This window comes from Spea bombifrons, chromosome 7 (genome assembly GCF_027358695.1).
Source record: "Spea bombifrons isolate aSpeBom1 chromosome 7, aSpeBom1.2.pri, whole genome shotgun sequence".
NCBI classification, from domain to species: Eukaryota; Metazoa; Chordata; class Amphibia; order Anura; family Pelobatidae; genus Spea; species Spea bombifrons.
In genome coordinates this window covers 30525054-30541956 of record NC_071093.1, presented here as the reverse complement: position 1 = coordinate 30541956, position 16903 = coordinate 30525054, and the positions used below count along the sequence as shown (strand labels likewise).

The following is a 16903-nucleotide window of genomic DNA, read 5'->3' as shown; positions in this document are numbered from 1 at the left end:
TGGCTCCAGTGAGTTGCAGATCTTTTTTGTCCTTTGTACCATTCCATATATTTCACTCCTGCGACAATCGTGGCAGCTTGTTCTGAGGACCGTCACACCCAAAATGCTTTCTTTTGCGGCTTCCATGGTTGTTATTAGCCTGTTGTAAGTTTGTTGTTACTGAATCTTTCTTCTTGCTATCAAGTATTTCTCGTGCGTCATGCATCACACTTTTAATTTTGTTACTGCCTCTCATTCTTGACCTCAACCTTTCCTTGTTTTTTCTGTTCTTGTTTCTTAAAGGCTGTTTTGTTTTAGGATATTTCCGATTCTTACTCCCTGACTTTCTGAGCTTTTTGTTGTTTTGCTCATAGCTGTTGTATTCATCCTGTTCTACGTGACGTTTGGAGCTATGAGGTAAGACGAATGTTGGGGTGCAGTCTGAGTTATAGGAGCTTATGTCCTCTGCTGTCTTAGCTACATTTTGTGTCGAAAAGCAAAATTAGAAAACATGTTATCCAAAGCTTTACATCCACAGAAAAGTGCAGAGTTTAAATATAAAAGTACAAATCCATAGATATTAATGATTGTATGGGAATCTAAAAGAGATGTCTGGCAAGTAAAATGAAAAGATAGGTATATTTTGGTAAAATCCACATATATTCAGGTTTTTTCATTGCGCAATGAGTGTATGTGAGTGAAAAGAGTTTGCAGCACCCAACGCACGCATTCACTGTTGTTCACCTGAAATGACATTAGCAAAAATCAACACATGACTCGCATATATTTGACTCCATGAAGGTAGTGAGCAATTTGTGAACCCACTAACCCATGATTTGCTTGCAAAGTTGAGAATGTGAATTGGAATGGGATGTGGGGTGACATTTATGTCAAACCCTGCTCAAAACAAAAACTACATAGAAAATGAACGTCCTGTAGACCCCTGTTAACCAAAGATTGGTACATATAGGAAATATTGGAGAGAAAAAAATTAGTACCTTCTGATTTTTGAGTCAATTCTCCACAGTCCTTTATTTTGACCTCAATGTATGGCTTCTCAAAAATGTCAGTTTTCTGATTTTCAATTTCCCTCACCACTTCATGGCCAGAAATAAGTTGTCCAAAAACAACATGAAGGCTAACAAGAAATCCAAACAAACAAAAAAAAATAATTGTTCACAGGGATTAGAATTGTTGAAATGTTTATAATAACAAGAATTCATTTATGGATATTTACCGGTCCAACTGCGGTGCAGGTTTAGTTGTTCTATGATGAAGAGATCAAAAAGAATATGCAAAAAAAAAAAGAGAGAGACTATTAATTTTCCCAAAAAGAAGCATCCATATCTACATTTCACTTTGATAACTTAATGAACAAAGAATGGCTCAACTTAAATGAACATAAACATATTTTCTAATCATATGATTTGAAAACATACACAAATCTTTAACTACAGAAGATGAAAAAATCTGCAATTTTAGTTGATGATGCTGATTAGTGACTTACATAAAAAACTGTGACCCATTTCTGCCCCGTCCTCTGTTGGCCATTGAAAGCATAAATTCCTTATCATGACTGATAAAGTAGTTTTCATCTAAAAGAAAAAAACAAACCCTCAGATTTAAATACAAATAAAACCACCGTAAAAAAAATTATATATGCCACATTTCATAAGAAGATTGAGATTTCTCCACTACTGATACCGTCTTCTTGGTCTTTTCACCGACTGCTGCTACATTTTAGGATAAAATGTCATATCCAGATGCTCTGCAATATCAGGTGGTACACGGAGTGCTTTTGTATAAATTTGTATTTAATAACAAATATATAAAAATACAACTATTACCTTCAAAGAATCTTCCATATATAGATTCTCCACCTCTTCCATTTCCTGAACAAACACAGATTAGGTGTTTTAGAAAAACTAAGAATGTCTTCAGCCATACAATACTGTTATCACATTTAAATTGAATGTTACCCTCACTGAAGTCCCCTCCTTGTATCATGAAGTCCTTCACGACTCTATGAAAAGTGCAATTCTTGTAATGCAATGGCATTTTGGTTTTTTTTCCAATGCCCTTTTCACCTAGGGGGTAAAAACACAAAATCATGAACCATTGGGAGGATGTTAAAATGGTAAACAGTAAATATGATACTGTAACACATAGAAATGGTATTACCAACCTGTGCAGAGACTACGGAAATTCTCGCACGTCTTTGGACAAATATCTGAAAACAGTTCGAAGACAAGTCTTCCAGCTACAACCGGAACACAGAAACAGGTAAACATTTCATGAATAATATACATAAAGTTGTATTTTCACATTTGCTACTTGGAATTGGCATGGCCAGTATCAGTTGAAACTAACTGTTGAAACACCCAGCTATTAGGGCGACCATCACATATGTTTCTTAACCATCCTGGGTGGTGGGGAGATATCTGTTGTTGGGGGCTGGAAATGAGATTGTGGAGAACCTAATTAGCCGTTAAATTTCTCTTGCAGCCAAAAACCCCTTCTCTGAAGAGTGACGTCCCTGATACTGGATATTATGCCCTCCATAGCATCCATAACTTCAACGGAAAAAACTGAAACACGATCCGCAAGAAGAGAGCTGGGACAGACCATCTAAGCCCTGGTGTATACAGCCTTTACCCTAATTATCATTTACAGCACTAAAAATAAGATGACCCATGACTGCATTTTTCAGAAATAAATGTTAAATATCTGGATTGGTTTAAATGCCTTGGTAAGCTGACTAGATTTTCAAAATTAAACCTAACAAAGAGAGATCTATACTGCATTTGGTTGAACCGGAAAATAAATGGTAATATTCAATAAAATAAACTGGCTGACTATTTGCTATGACATTGGAGGTGTTAGTCCTCCCACAGATGTTGTCTGTTGAATGTCTGTCAAATGTGACTTTATCCCCTTACTGGTCAGTTGGATGGGGCTTTGCTGGGTTTCCAGTCCTTACATAATAGCGATAATTAGATATTAAAAAAAAACCCATTGTTTTTCTCTCCTAAGGGATGTCATGAGTAAGCTAAGATGTGAATCTTACCTGGTTCATTGTCGATGGTTATATCAAAATAACACAATGGACGATGCACATTCATCTCTACCATTTTTTCTATAAAAAGCATATTACAGTATTAGTCCTAGAGAAAATGCACTCATTATGTAGATAAGTGGATATCCTAAATTGGGCCGACATTTGATAGCAATTTGACACCTCTGATGTTTCAAATATTTATGTATGGTGACCTCTTATTTTTGGTCCAATATAAAGTATGAACCTTCATATGAATGCAAAAAGTAGAAAAGAAATGTAAAGTTTCTAAGAAATATATATATATATATATTTTTTTTTTAAAGTTTTTATTGTCACTGAGTAGAAAGAGCAAAACTAGATAGATATGTTACCTGCGTTCAATCCCAAGAGATTGCCTGCCAAATCACCAGCTGCATTCTATGTAGTCACACAATCTGTGATGCGACCAGATGTAGCTAGATACATATTTAACCCTTTGAGTACTGGATGTTATTTAAATGTTATGGACATACAGTAGTTTGATATTACAGTTTTAAGTAGCTTACATATGTTTACACAGAAAGGAATTGCAGTAAAATATGTGTGAGTGTGAGTGCAGTGTGTATCTATGTATACGTTTGGGTATGATTGCGTATGTTATTGTGGTTATGTGTTTTTATGTGTATGTTTGTGTGGATACGTGATTGTGGGCATATATCTGGGTATATTTGTGTGGGCATGTGTCTATGTTATGACATCTATGTTATTGTATGTGTGTTTTTGTATGTTATTGCAAGTGTGTAAGTATGTGGGTATGTTCATTTGTGCATGTGTGTGCAACAGTGGGTATTTCTTTTAATAAAATAAATCCAAAATTATTGGCATGCATCATTTGAAGATTTTAACATGTTGCTGCTACAAACAGCATTTTCTTCAAGAAACATAAAAAATGAGAATGAGAGATCAAGTCACACCCCACCGTCCATGAATCTCAAGTACGGTCACGGACCATGCTGTCTGTCAAAACATATGTCATGAATTATCTTATCTTTTATTATGAAATCTTATTACCCAGTGTCTTCCACTTCTGCCACCCCAAAGTGAAATTGTATTTGCTACTGTAACACAAAAATGTAGGCTTGTTAAGACTAATGAGATATAAAGTGGAGAATCTTTTAGGATGTATGGGGCCCTGCTCCTACTATTAAAATATCATAAAATAAAAAGTCATTAAATAAAAGAACAGGACTGTTCCTAAAGCCTGTTAAACCCCAAGTGTCGCTTTATTCTGCATAGTGTTTTTTTTTTAAACAAAATGTAAAACTGCCAGGCTGGAAGAGTGTTTTTGTGTTGCGTGGGAATCCACTTGTTAACCCCTTCAATCCCAGGGGTTTTCGGTACCTCAAGTCCCGGAGCAATTTTGCCGGTTCAGCGATTCTTCTCTTTTCCTGTGAAGAGTGTACCCATGTAAACTATACATTGTTTTTTTTCAAGGAGAGATAGAACTTTCTTTCTGATACCATAGTTGGATGATTAGCTGAAAATTTAGAATGAGAAATTTAGTAAAAACTAGCAAAAATTTGAAAAAAACACCTAATTTTTTTTTCCCCTCTGAATTCTCAGAAAATCTCCTCCAAGTTTATCAATTCAGGTTTCAGAAATACCTAATTTATATATATTTTCCATACTTTCCCAGATGTTGTGCTAGGGCAATGGGATGTAAGGGTTTTTTAATTTATTATATATTTATATATATATATTTTTAGTTTTTTTATTTTATTTTTTGTATTCTTTTAAATTTTTTTGTATTTTTTTATATATTTACAAAAAAAAAATGGTCACAGATCCTCTTAGGGACCTCTTAAACATGTTGAGCAGTGACGCGACCTGGAAGGGAATGCCCGATCGGCGTTTAAAAATGTAACAGCTTTCCGGCTTTCGTGCCAGAAGCTGTTACATCAGATCGGGCAGCAGAAAGCCGGCGTTGCTGGCTTCTGCTGTTAGGGGGGAGTCCGGTACGTCCCGGTACATCCATAAGGGATTCTTGGGATGCGTTTTTTGGACCTGTTACTTAGAGAAAAAAATCTTAAGAACCCCACCAGTTGTGCTGGGATATATATTGTTGTGTTTTGTGTTCTCACTACAACCAGCAGTTTAACCCCTTAATGCCAAAGCCCGTATATGTATGGACTCAAAACGCATTGTTTTCAATGGGTTTAGGGACCGCCCATTGTCCTTAAGGGGTTAAATTCCAGAATGAAGCTCATGAGGGTCCAGTTACCAATTTAATATATAGTTATATATATTTATGATTAATAAGAGGGGGATTTAACTTATGTTAATACATTACCCAGTTTCTAACTTTATATTACGTTTTATGAAATGTGTGTTTTTTCAACATAATATAATTCCGTAAGCCATTTGAAAACTGCCCTGAACATTTGGGATATGCTCAAATCCCACACTTACCAAATAGTGTTTTAATGATAGCTTATTCTATACATTGAAATATACCCAAAATATGTTGCCCTTTTAACAAAAAAAACACGCTCTCTCATCTTAATTAAATAACCTCCATCTTTCATCAAAACAAACTATTGATTTTTCTCCACTTCTCCAGCCTCAGCCTCTTTTTACTCCCTCTTTTAATGATTGACTATAGGACCCCAGTATCCCCTGTTCTTTCTTGTTCTTTATATATTTATATGTTTCTTTCCTAAAGATCTGTATGATTATTCCTGTCTTTATCTTATCTATGCCCAGTTATGGTTGTGAACTGTAAGTCAGTAAGTTGATGAGATAAAACTCACCCTGCCAGTGTGAGACAAATTGCAGCTTGTGTTTCAACTACATATCTTCAAAACAACTCTCAGTGTCAAAAACAAAGCACAAACTATAGATAGTTTGAATTAATTAATTAAATTCACTAAAGATGATTGCCGCGCAATGCGGGACCTGATTGGATTGCCACTCTCTGAGGAAGCTACAAGTCACAAGAAACATAAAGGAGTAAAGTGGAGGTTGTGGAACGTACAGTGTGCAAATGTTTATATGTGTAATATGCTATATATGTGCATATGTGTGTGTATGTATGCACGTTTTTATATGTATATATGTGTGTGTGTGCGTATGTGTATGTGTGTATATGCACACACATGATGTCACCGAAAGTACTGCATTTCTGCCCTAAGGTGAACTTCTGCCAAAATCATGGTGCTTTCAGTGATGTCCTCTTCCTCAAAGGGGACACCAGGTTATATCCTCAGAGATGCAGAGAGAGGATATAAGAGAGAAGATGGACAATAGAAGATAGAAGATGAAGCACAAGAAGATGTGAAAGAGATGAGAAAGAGTGAACGTTGGCACTGGGCAACACATTTTATTGCCGAATAAAAAAAATCCCCCAATTTTTGTTCTAACTGATTGGGCAGGGAATGCAATTTGTTGCCCGAGAACGGATGGACCAAAAACAAAGCGAAAAAAATGATTTTGGCTCATTTGCACATGTCTATTGTAGATTCTGTAGAATGAATAATGATTGTATTTTTTTAAATGTACTGTCCATTAAAAAGACATGGGAATGTTTAAATGGTGATATCTTAGAATTTAAATAATTTAGCTTTTTGCAATTTAAGGAGAATTTGATAGAAACATTAAGAGATGTGAAAGGGGAAAGGGAAGTTTGTTTCAAAGAAGGAGAAATGTTATAACAAGAGCTCACACATCTCTCCTACTCACATTACAGACAGCTCCAGTGCTGGCTCACACAGTCTTATGGGAGCCCTTGGCGGATTCCTGTTAACCCCTCCGATGCGGCGTAGATAACGGGAGCGGTTCGCCGTCAGGATTTAAAGACCGTTAACTCTTGTAGAGGGGAGACAGGCCAAGTTCCCCGTCAGGAGTTGACCGTGCAAGTGACTCTATTGTTCCCTTGCAGGGGCCTCCTCTGGTTGATGCCCCCTGCTGGCGACCAATAGAGTCGCTCGTACAGACTTTTAGAATCCTGGTGCCACAACTTAGCCTAGGGCTAATGGACCATGGTCTCCCCGCTCCTAGAGTTAAAGGTCCGTACAAGCGACTCGTACGTACAGACTTTTAACTCTTGGAGCGGGGAGACTAGTAGTCTATCCCGGCCAAGTTGCGGCACCAGGATTTTAAAAGTCTGTACGAGCAACTCTATTAATCGCCAGCAGGGGGCTCGTCTGCCATCAACCAATGAAATACAGTGCCATGGTTAATGGCAGAGAAGGCCCCTGCAGGCGACCAATAGAATTACTCGTACAGGCATTGAAAATCCTGGCGCCAAAGCTGATGCGTAGTGCGTACTGCATTAACCCCATATTAACCCCTTCTTCAAAAAACGGCAAAAAAAAAATATAAAAAAACAAACACGAAGAATGTACACGAATATTCGGCCGAACTGAACACAGGAACGGGCAAATATTCGTGGAATACGAAGATTTATTCATTGACCCATATAGCAGGCATATATCACAGGTCACACACCCCAATGGCCAGCCCTGGCACGCAGCTTACAGCCACAGAACTTGCCCAGCATCTAGATTGCACAAACTGAGCTTGCACAGCACCTACATTGCATCCACAGGGTTTTCTCAGTACTCAGATTACAGACATGGGACTTGCCCCAGTATCCAGGTTGCATACACGAACATGCTACACCACCCAGATTGCACACATAAGAGAGTTTGCACACTTGGGAACTACCACCTTTCTTTCTCCTCCTTGCTATATCCCCTATATGTTTCTCTTTTTTATTTCAATATTATTACTACCTCTTTCCTTTCGCACTCTCTACCTCTCCCCCTTTCTCACTACTTACCCCTCTTTTTCTTATTCACTTACCTTGCTTAAATCCTGTGGTGGGAACGCGAAGCCTCTGACTTACTGCTTCATCCCGTTTTACCGGCTTCATTGCTCACCACTGTGATATTACATCATATAGCATTAAGTGCCAGCAACGAGGCCTTGTGTTCCCACCACCGCAGTGAGCAGCGCACCAAGACGGTTGGTGACAGGGAGTGGAGGAGAGACAGTGTGCTAAGTGGTTGCTGAAAACATTTTTATGAATTATTTTTTATTCAATTTTTTGTGTTATTCACAGTGCAGTGTGTAGGTAGTATAAGGTAGTGCAGTTGCATCCTGAAAACACCTCCGGTTCAGTTCTATAATGATGTATGGGAAAGCTGCCACATTACATGTTGCATTACATTGCTGATCGGACCGTGAGAACGAATGTAATTGTTGGGCCATAAAGCTGTACAGTGATACTTTAGCGTTATTCTGGGCACAGAATAGTGGGCTCATATTTAGATTGCACAATGCCTGTTAAGTTGTATAAATCATTATTAAAATAGTTTATCAATGCAAATCGCTCCACTCTCTTTCACATTCTTGTAGATGACTTCAATTCTCACCAATTACCTCACTTGTAAAGCTACACTTTTTTGTAAACAAGGCAAACATATTCTTTTCTTGTTTCTGATTGTACCTGGTAATAAATGGCATTTTTAGATGATCACTAGCCTAGACACCAGATACTTACATATCATTAATATAAAGTAAATGAGTGTACATTTCACAAATATCACTAAAAATGTTTAATAAAATTCACTATCCAAACACACATCTTCAGTTGGTTTCCTTTAGGTTCTATTGTTATCTTGGCTCCAGTGAGTTGAAGATCTTTTTTTGTCCTTTGTACCATTCCATATATTTTACTCCTGCGACAATCGTGGCAGCTTGTTCTGAGGACTGTCACACCCAAAATGCTTTCTTTTGCGGCTTCCAAGGTTGTTATTAGCCTGTTGTCAGTTTGTTGTTACTGAATCTTTCTTCTTGCTTTCAAGTATTTCTAGAAAAGCAAAATTAGAAAATATGTTATCCAAAGCTTTACATCCACAGAAAAGTGCAGAATTTAAACCTAAAAGTACAAATCCATAGATATTAATGATTGTTTGGAAATCTAAAAGAGATGTCTGGCAATTAAAATGAAAAGGTACGTATAGTTTGGTAAAATCCACATATATTCAGGTATTTTCATTGAACAATGAGTGTATGTGAGTGAAAAGAAATTGTGTGTTTGCAGCAGCCAACGCACGCATTCGCTGTTGTTCACCTGCAATGACAGTTGCAAAGAATAACACATGACACATATATTTGACTCCAGAACAGTTGAGTTGATAAGGGATGAATATAGTGAGCAATTTGTGAACACACTGACCCATGATATGCTTGCAAAGTTGAGAATGTGAATTGGAATGTGGGGTGACATTTATGTCAAAAACAAAAACTACATAGAAAACGAGTGTCCTGTAGACCTCTGTTAACCAAAGATTGGTACATATAGGAATAAAAAAAATAAAATAAAAAAATAGTACCTTCTGATTTTTGAGTCACTTCTCCGCAGTCCTCTATTTTGACCCCAATGTATGGCTTGTCAAAAATGTCAGTTTTCTGATTTTCAATTTCCCTCACCACTTCATGGCCAGAAATAAGTTGTCCAAAAACAACATAAAGGCTAACAAGGAATGCAAACAAACAAAAAAAAAATAATTGTTCACAGGGATTAGAATTGTTGATATGTTTATAATAACAAGAATTCATTTATGGATATTTACCGGTCCAACTGGGGTGCAGGTTTAGTTGTTCTATGATGATAAAAAGAGAGAGAGAATATTAATTTTCCCAAAAATAGGCATCCATATCTATATTTCACTTTGATAAATTAACGAACAAAGAATGGCTCAACTTAAATGAACATAAACATATTTTCTAATCATATAATTTGACTTACATAAAAAACTGTGACCCATTTCTGCCCCTTCCTCTGTTGGCCATTGAAAGCATAAATTCCTTATCATGACTGATAAAGTAGTTTTCATCTAAAAGAAAAAAACAAACCCTCAGTTTTGGATAAAAACCACCATAAAAACAGGTAAATTTTAAATATGCCACATTTGATAAGAAGATTGAGATTTCTCCACTACTGATACCGTCTTCTTGGTCTTTTCACCGACTGATGCTCCCTTTCAGGATAAGATGTCATATCCAGATGCTCTCCAATATCAGGTGGTGCACGGAGTGCTTTTATATAAATAACAAATATATAAAAATACAACTATTTCCTTCAAAGAATCTTCCATATATAGATTCTCCACCTCTTCCATTTCCTGAACAAACACAAATTAGGTGTTTTAGAAAAACTAAGAATGTCTTCAGCCATACAATACTGTTATCACATTTAAATTGAATGTTACCCTCACTGAAGTCCCCTCCTTGTATCATGAAGTCCTTCACGACTCTATGGAAAATGCAATTTTTGTAATGCAATGGCTTTTTCGTTTTTTTTCCAATGCCCTTTTCACCTAGGAGGAAAAAACACAAATTCAGAAACCATTGGGAGGTTCTCCCCTTATTCACCTGAAGTTAACAACGGCCAACCCCAGTAAGCTTCTACCCAAGGATAGCTTGGCTGGCCCTGTACAATCCAGGAGAAAATCAGAAAATTTTCATTTTGAAAATTCATCTCACCGACTAAACTATGCATTATGCAGGGCCGTCTGAGTCATTTTTGCATTGAAATTAGCCAGAAAAGGCTCTTTATAAAGCAAAGTTTATTCAGGGACATGAAAATCAGAACGATTTCTCCCATGATAACAGAATACGCTTTTGTTTTGTTCAGAATAAATATTTATATGTGAGCTTTATTTTTAAGAGTGCTTAAAAATTTATAGTACTTAAAAAATATATATATATTCTTATTTCGTGTAAATGGTAAACAGTAAATATGATACTGTAACACATACAAATGGTATTACCAACCTGTGCAGAGACTACGGAAATTCTCGCACGTTTTTGGACAAATATCTGAAAACAGTTCGAAGACAAGTCTTCCAGCTACAACCAGAACACAAAAATAGGTAAACATTTCCTGAAAACACATAAAGAATATACATAAAGTTGTATTTTCACATTTGCTACTTGGAGTTGGCATGGCCAGTATGTTATTGCAAGTGTGCAAGTATGCGGGTATGTTAATCCGTGCATGTGTGTGCAACAGTGGATATTACTTTAATTATATAAATACAAAATTATTAACATGCACCATCTGAGGATTTTAACACGTTGCTGCTACAAACAGTATTTTCTTCAAGAAACATAAAAAGTGAGAATTTGGGATTAAGTCACACCCCACTGTCCATTAATCTCAAGCAGGAAGTACGGTCACTGATCATGCTGTCTGTCAAAGGCCCGATAAATCCTTTACATATTACCAGAAGCATATGTCAAGAATTATCTTATCTTTTATTATCCAATCTTATCTTGTTACTCAGTGTCTTCCACTTCTGCCACCCCAAGGATAGAATGCATTTGCTACTGTCACACAAAAATGTAGGCTTGGAGGATGTCCTTACTCTTTTACAATTAATCAGTGGTGTCGGAAGGGGGTTGACATGGAGCAGTGCACACCACGGCAGAGCGCGCTCCCACCGCAGAACTTCTACAAGGTAAGTGAACTACAAAGAGGGGGAGAGGGAGAGAGTAGATAGTGAGACGGGTAGTGAGAAGGGGGAGAGGGGGAAGATAGTAAGAAGGGGGTGAAGGGCAGATAGTGAGAAGGAGAAAAAGGGGGTAGATGATGAGAAGGGTGGGATAGGGTAGATAGTGAGAAAGGAGGGTACTAATATATATTACATTAAACTATATTGAAATAAATAAAGAGTGAAAATGAGTGAGAGAATAAATGAATTAATGTGTGGATGAATTGTGTGAATGAAAGAGAGAATAAATGAATTAATGAGTGGATGAATTTTGTGAATGAGTCAGAGTATGAATGCATCAATGTGTGTATGAATTGTGTAAATGAGTGATAGTGTGAATTAGTGAAAGTGACTGATTGTAAAAGTGTTTGTGTGTATCATAGATGTATAATTGATTTCTGGAAAGTCAAAGATGGCACAAGCAGGGTGTTTAAGCATTGGGGACCAAGATGGCACAGGCAGCGTGTTTCTGGGACAAAGATGGCACAGGGCGGGCTGTTTAGAAACAAAGTTGACACATGCTGAGCTTTTTGGTGAAAAAGATGGCAAGTCCTACGTGTGTAATGTGGGTGCTGGTCAGGTTCTGTGTTGGCAATGTGGACAGCAGGCTTAGCCTTTGATGGTGTGCAACCTGTGATCTATACCTGTAATTTAGGGGGTTTTATCTATACCTTTAATGCTGAGTTTTTATGAGAATTCCAATTGAACATTATTTATGTTTACCTGCAAATACAGGGTTTGTATGTCTTATTCAGCTGATCAATACCTGCAGTATGGTTTCCATGTGTATTTGATCTATACCTTCAACGCCTGGTTTACATGGGATTTCCAGTTGATCTATACCTGCAATGTTGGGTTTGTGTGTTCTGTTGCTCTATACCTGCAATGCTATGTTTCCATGTATTATTTATGTGTACCTGCAAATGCAAGTAAATGCAAGTACTATTTACATGTGTTATTTATTTGATCTATACCTGAACTACAGGGAGTAAGTAAAAGATAGAGGTGTGGTTTAGTGAATGAGGGAACCAAGGGACTCTGGGGTTGATTACGGAGGAGAGGACCTCTCAATGTCCCGGTAGTGTCAGAAAGAGGGTAAACTGCACTAACTCTCAGTCTTCCCCTAATCTACGGTCAGTGTGACAAATATTTTTTTTGTGTGCTTTTTGTGAGCACACAAAAATATATTGGCAAAAGTATCTAATATTTATATATATATATATATATATATATATATATATATATATATATTGTCAGCTGGGACTAATATTAATATATATATAGGCAGCAGGGGGTAATATTACTATATATCAGCAGCATGGTCTAATATTAATATATATCAGCAGCAGGGTCTAATATTTATATATATCAGCAGGGGCTTACATTTATATATATATTGGCAGCAGGTTCTAATATGAATATATATTGGCAGCAGGGGCTGATATTACCGTATTTGCTCGATTATAAGACGACCCTGATTATAAGACGACCCCCCAAAATCTGAATATTAACTTAGGAAAAAAAGAAAAAGCCTGAATATAAGACGACCCTAAAGGAAAAAAGTTTTACCAGTAAATGTTAATTCATGTAAACTATTTTTTTTAATAAAAGCTATGATTGAGAAAAATATTTTTTTTTTTGTTTTTATTTCTTGTATTTTCCAACCTGTCCCCCAGTTACGCACATCTGCCCCCAGGCTTGCCACACCAATATGGCACTGTGGCCCATGATATGCCTTTTAACCCTCTATATGCCACTGTGCACCATGGTATGCCTTTTGACCCCCTATGTGCCACTCTGCCTCCAGAAATGCCTTATACCCCTATATCCCATTCTGGCATTTAGGGGGTTAAAATGCATATTATGGGGCAGAGTGGCATATAGGGAGGTATAAGGCATTCCAGGAGGCAGAGTGGCATTAAGGGAGTTAAAAGGCATTATATAGAGCACTCTGCCTCCAGAAATGCCTTATACCCCTATATGCCACTCTGGCATTTAGGGGGTTAAAAGGCATATTATGGGGCAGAGTGGCATATAGGGAGGTATAAGGCATTTCAGGAGGCAGAGTGCACTATTAAATGCCCCCTTAACGCCACTCTGCCTCCTGAAATGCCTTATACCTCCCTATATGCCACTCTGCCCCATAATATGCCTTTTAACCCCCTAAGTGCCAGAGTGGCATATAGGGGTGTAAGGCATTCCAGAAATGCCCTACACACACACACACACACACACACACACTTACTTACTTACTTACCGGTGCTTCCAATTTCCTGCTGTATTGCCGGGGCAGCGGGTTGACGTCTCATTCCGCGGCAGCCGGAAGGAGGTGGAGTTGGCAGCGGGGGTTTGTATGCGTCCGTCGCAAATACCTTCCCCGGCTGTCAGAGATCAGGAACTCTGGAACTCTGATCTCTGACAGTCGGGGAAGGTATTTGCGACGGACGCATACAAACCCCCTGCTGCCAACTTCACCTCCGGAAGCACCAGTAAGTGTGTGTGTGTGGGGGGGGGGGGCGACGACAGGAGGATCCAGGTCCCCTGCAGCGGTGCGGGGGATCTGGATCTTAGTCTCCTAATCAGACCTCTATTTGAGGTCTGATTAGAAGACGACCCCGATTATAAGACGAGGTTTTTTTCAGAGCAAATGCTCCGAAAAATACCCCTCGTCTTATAATCGGGCATTTAGGGGGTAATATACGGTATTATATCTATCGACAGCAGGGTCTAATATTTATATATATTGGCAGCAGGGTCTAATATTAAAGAATGAAAACAAAGAGATCTTATGTAGTTACAAATGCATGTCTAACGCATATATACCGTATTTGCTCGATTACAAGACAACCTTGGTTATAAGATGACCCCCCAAAATTTGAATATTAATTTAGAAGAAAGCCTTAGTATAGGACTACCCTATAAGAAAAAACTTTTATTAGTAAATATTAATTCACATTAATTAATTAATTTTTAATATTTAATAAAAACTATAATTGAGAAAAATGCATTTTTTGTTTTTATTTCCTTGTATTTGCCAACCTGCCCCCCAATTATGCACATCTGACCCACGGCTTGCTACTCTGCCCCCCCCCAGATATGCCCTGTATCCCCCTATATGCCACTCCCAGATATGCCTGATATGCCTTATACCCCCTATATGCCACTCTTCTCCCCCCTGATATGCTATTCTGCCCCCATATGCCACTTTGCCCCCCTGATATGCTTATATCCCCTATTTGCCACTCTGCCTCCCTGAAATGCCTTTTACCTTCCCTATTTACCACTCTGACCCCCAGATATGCCCTATTCCCTCCTATTTGCCAATCTGCCCCCCTGATATGCCTTATACCCCCCTATATGCCCCCCCCCGACTAACCAATGCATTCCTAGACTTCTCCCCCATGCTCCAGATTCCCTGTTGTCAAGTGGGGGCAGCCGGTAGACATCTGCGTGATGTGCACACAACCTCCGCTGCTACCCAGAGCAGAGGCTTCTATGACCGGAAGGTCACATCATGCCGGTGCTCCATCATAGAAGCCCCGGCCGAAGTCTCGGGTAGCAGCGGATCCAATTGAGGAATTATCTAGCATTACAGGATATTTAGGCAACAGTTATACCATGACGGCTTAATTTCTCTACTTCTTTTATGATGTGTCTATATGGTCTTGCACAAAAATTGAGTTGCTCTCTAAATACATTTTATATTAAATAAATAGGCTGACTTGGTATCTCAATATAAAATTTTTGAATATATTTATGTGTTATGTAACGTTCCTCAAAACCTGTATGATTATTCCTGTCTTTATCTTATCTATGCCCGTTATGGTTGTGAACTACAAGTCAGTAAATTGATTAGATAAAACTGACGCTGCCAGTCTGACACAAATTGCAGCTTGTGTTTCAACTACATATCTTCCAAACAATTCTGATTGCCATAAAAAAGCACAAGCTATAAATAGTTTTAATTAATGAATTGAATGTAATTATTAATGAAAGCTAATTTATTTTTAACATTGTTCAACTGGACAAACCACTCTTACATTTCAGATGTCCAAAATCAAGCACCTGTGGTCAGGGCTGGATAAATGGCGGAGCACATGTTCTGGGGAGCCTGGCGTTCTGATTGGTCTATACTAGAGCCCTGCGCGGGACTGTTTTTTTAATTCCGCTCCCGCCCGCTCCAGCTGAATTTCTGACCATTATCACCCGCTCCCGCAACATATGTGGTCAATGCGGATTTGTGATCTGCAGATTTCCCACGTTGCTGCCGCACAGCGTCTCTTCTCTTGTTCCGCCCAGGAACCCAGCAGAGTCATGTGAATTTACATTGTGTCACATGACTCCGCTGGGTTCCAGAGAAGAGACGCTGTGTTGATTGACCACATACGTTGACCACAGTCATTGCCCCCCACTGACACTGTTCGCCCAGAGGAAGTGAGGTCAGTGAGGAAGTGCAGACCACAAGGAACAGAAAGGACTGGATGAGGTAAGTCCTGTGTGAATGAGCGTATATGTAAAGTTGTGTATGTGTGTATACATGTGTATGCATGTGTATCTGTATGCATCTATGTGTATTTTATGTATGTGTGTGTACATGAATATTAGTCCAAATGTGTGTGTGTATTTATACGTATTCATGTGTGTGTAAATGTATGTGTATATGTACAGTTTGGGTATGCATGTGTATAGGTATGCATATATGTATATTTACACATACATATCTGTAAATATATATATATATATAAATATATATATGTGTGTGTATAAGTATGTCTATATGTGCACATGTGTGTGTATGTATATGAATTAAAAAATGTATAAGGCAGATAAGCACCATTAAAGGGAAAGTAGGTAGAACAAAGTGAAGAAAACATGTCAGCGAGTGAGGGGCAAAAAATGGAGGAGAAAAAAAAGAAAAAAAGTTTGGTAAATTTAGGAAATCTAGAGACGAAGCCATTCCTGTGTAATCGCTCTAGGACCCAAAGATCCTTAATCTGGCCTTGCCTGTGAAGGTATATGTGGGAAGAGGTAGGGAGGGGGAGGAATCAGAAACATTAGTGACTGAGGCCCTAGGCATGCCAATTTACCATCGTCAGAATATCTCTCTATTTGACCCATGATCCCCACTGCCAGCAAAAACTGAACAGTGGGGAAACTACATCAGACAACAGGGCAGTTCCGAAAAATGGGACAGTCACATGAAAATTAGGATATTTGGGAGGTAAACCTCAGGTTGCCTGATACAACAATACTAACAATCATACCCTTACTGTCTTATTTACAATGGCATACTGCATGTATTTTAATAAAAGATAGGGGATATAAA

The 16903-nt window shown here is 38.2% G+C and overlaps 2 protein-coding genes across 2 annotated transcripts; both read right to left on the bottom strand.

Moving 5' to 3' along the window:
* Nucleotides 1-52: 52 nt before the first annotated feature.
* Nucleotides 53-7949, bottom strand: LOC128502211 (peptidyl-prolyl cis-trans isomerase G-like). The gene is made up of 9 exons (XM_053471971.1): nt 7880-7949; nt 3047-3115; nt 2165-2239; nt 1959-2066; nt 1827-1871; nt 1487-1574; nt 1217-1246; nt 978-1117; nt 53-456 (listed from the first exon to the last, which is right to left on the bottom strand). Exons 1-9 carry the CDS (start codon nt 7947-7949, stop codon nt 53-55), a joined length of 1029 nt encoding a protein of 342 aa, XP_053327946.1.
* An 895-nt stretch (nt 7950-8844) lies between these two features.
* Nucleotides 8845-11271, bottom strand: LOC128502209 (peptidyl-prolyl cis-trans isomerase G-like). Its single transcript, XM_053471970.1, has 8 exons — nt 11227-11271; nt 10859-10967; nt 10294-10401; nt 10156-10206; nt 9831-9918; nt 9655-9684; nt 9415-9554; nt 8845-8888 (listed from the first exon to the last, which is right to left on the bottom strand). The coding sequence occupies exons 1-8, from the start codon at nt 11269-11271 to the stop codon at nt 8845-8847; spliced, it is 615 nt and encodes a 204-aa protein (XP_053327945.1).
* Between the last annotated feature and the right edge of the window lie 5632 nt (nt 11272-16903).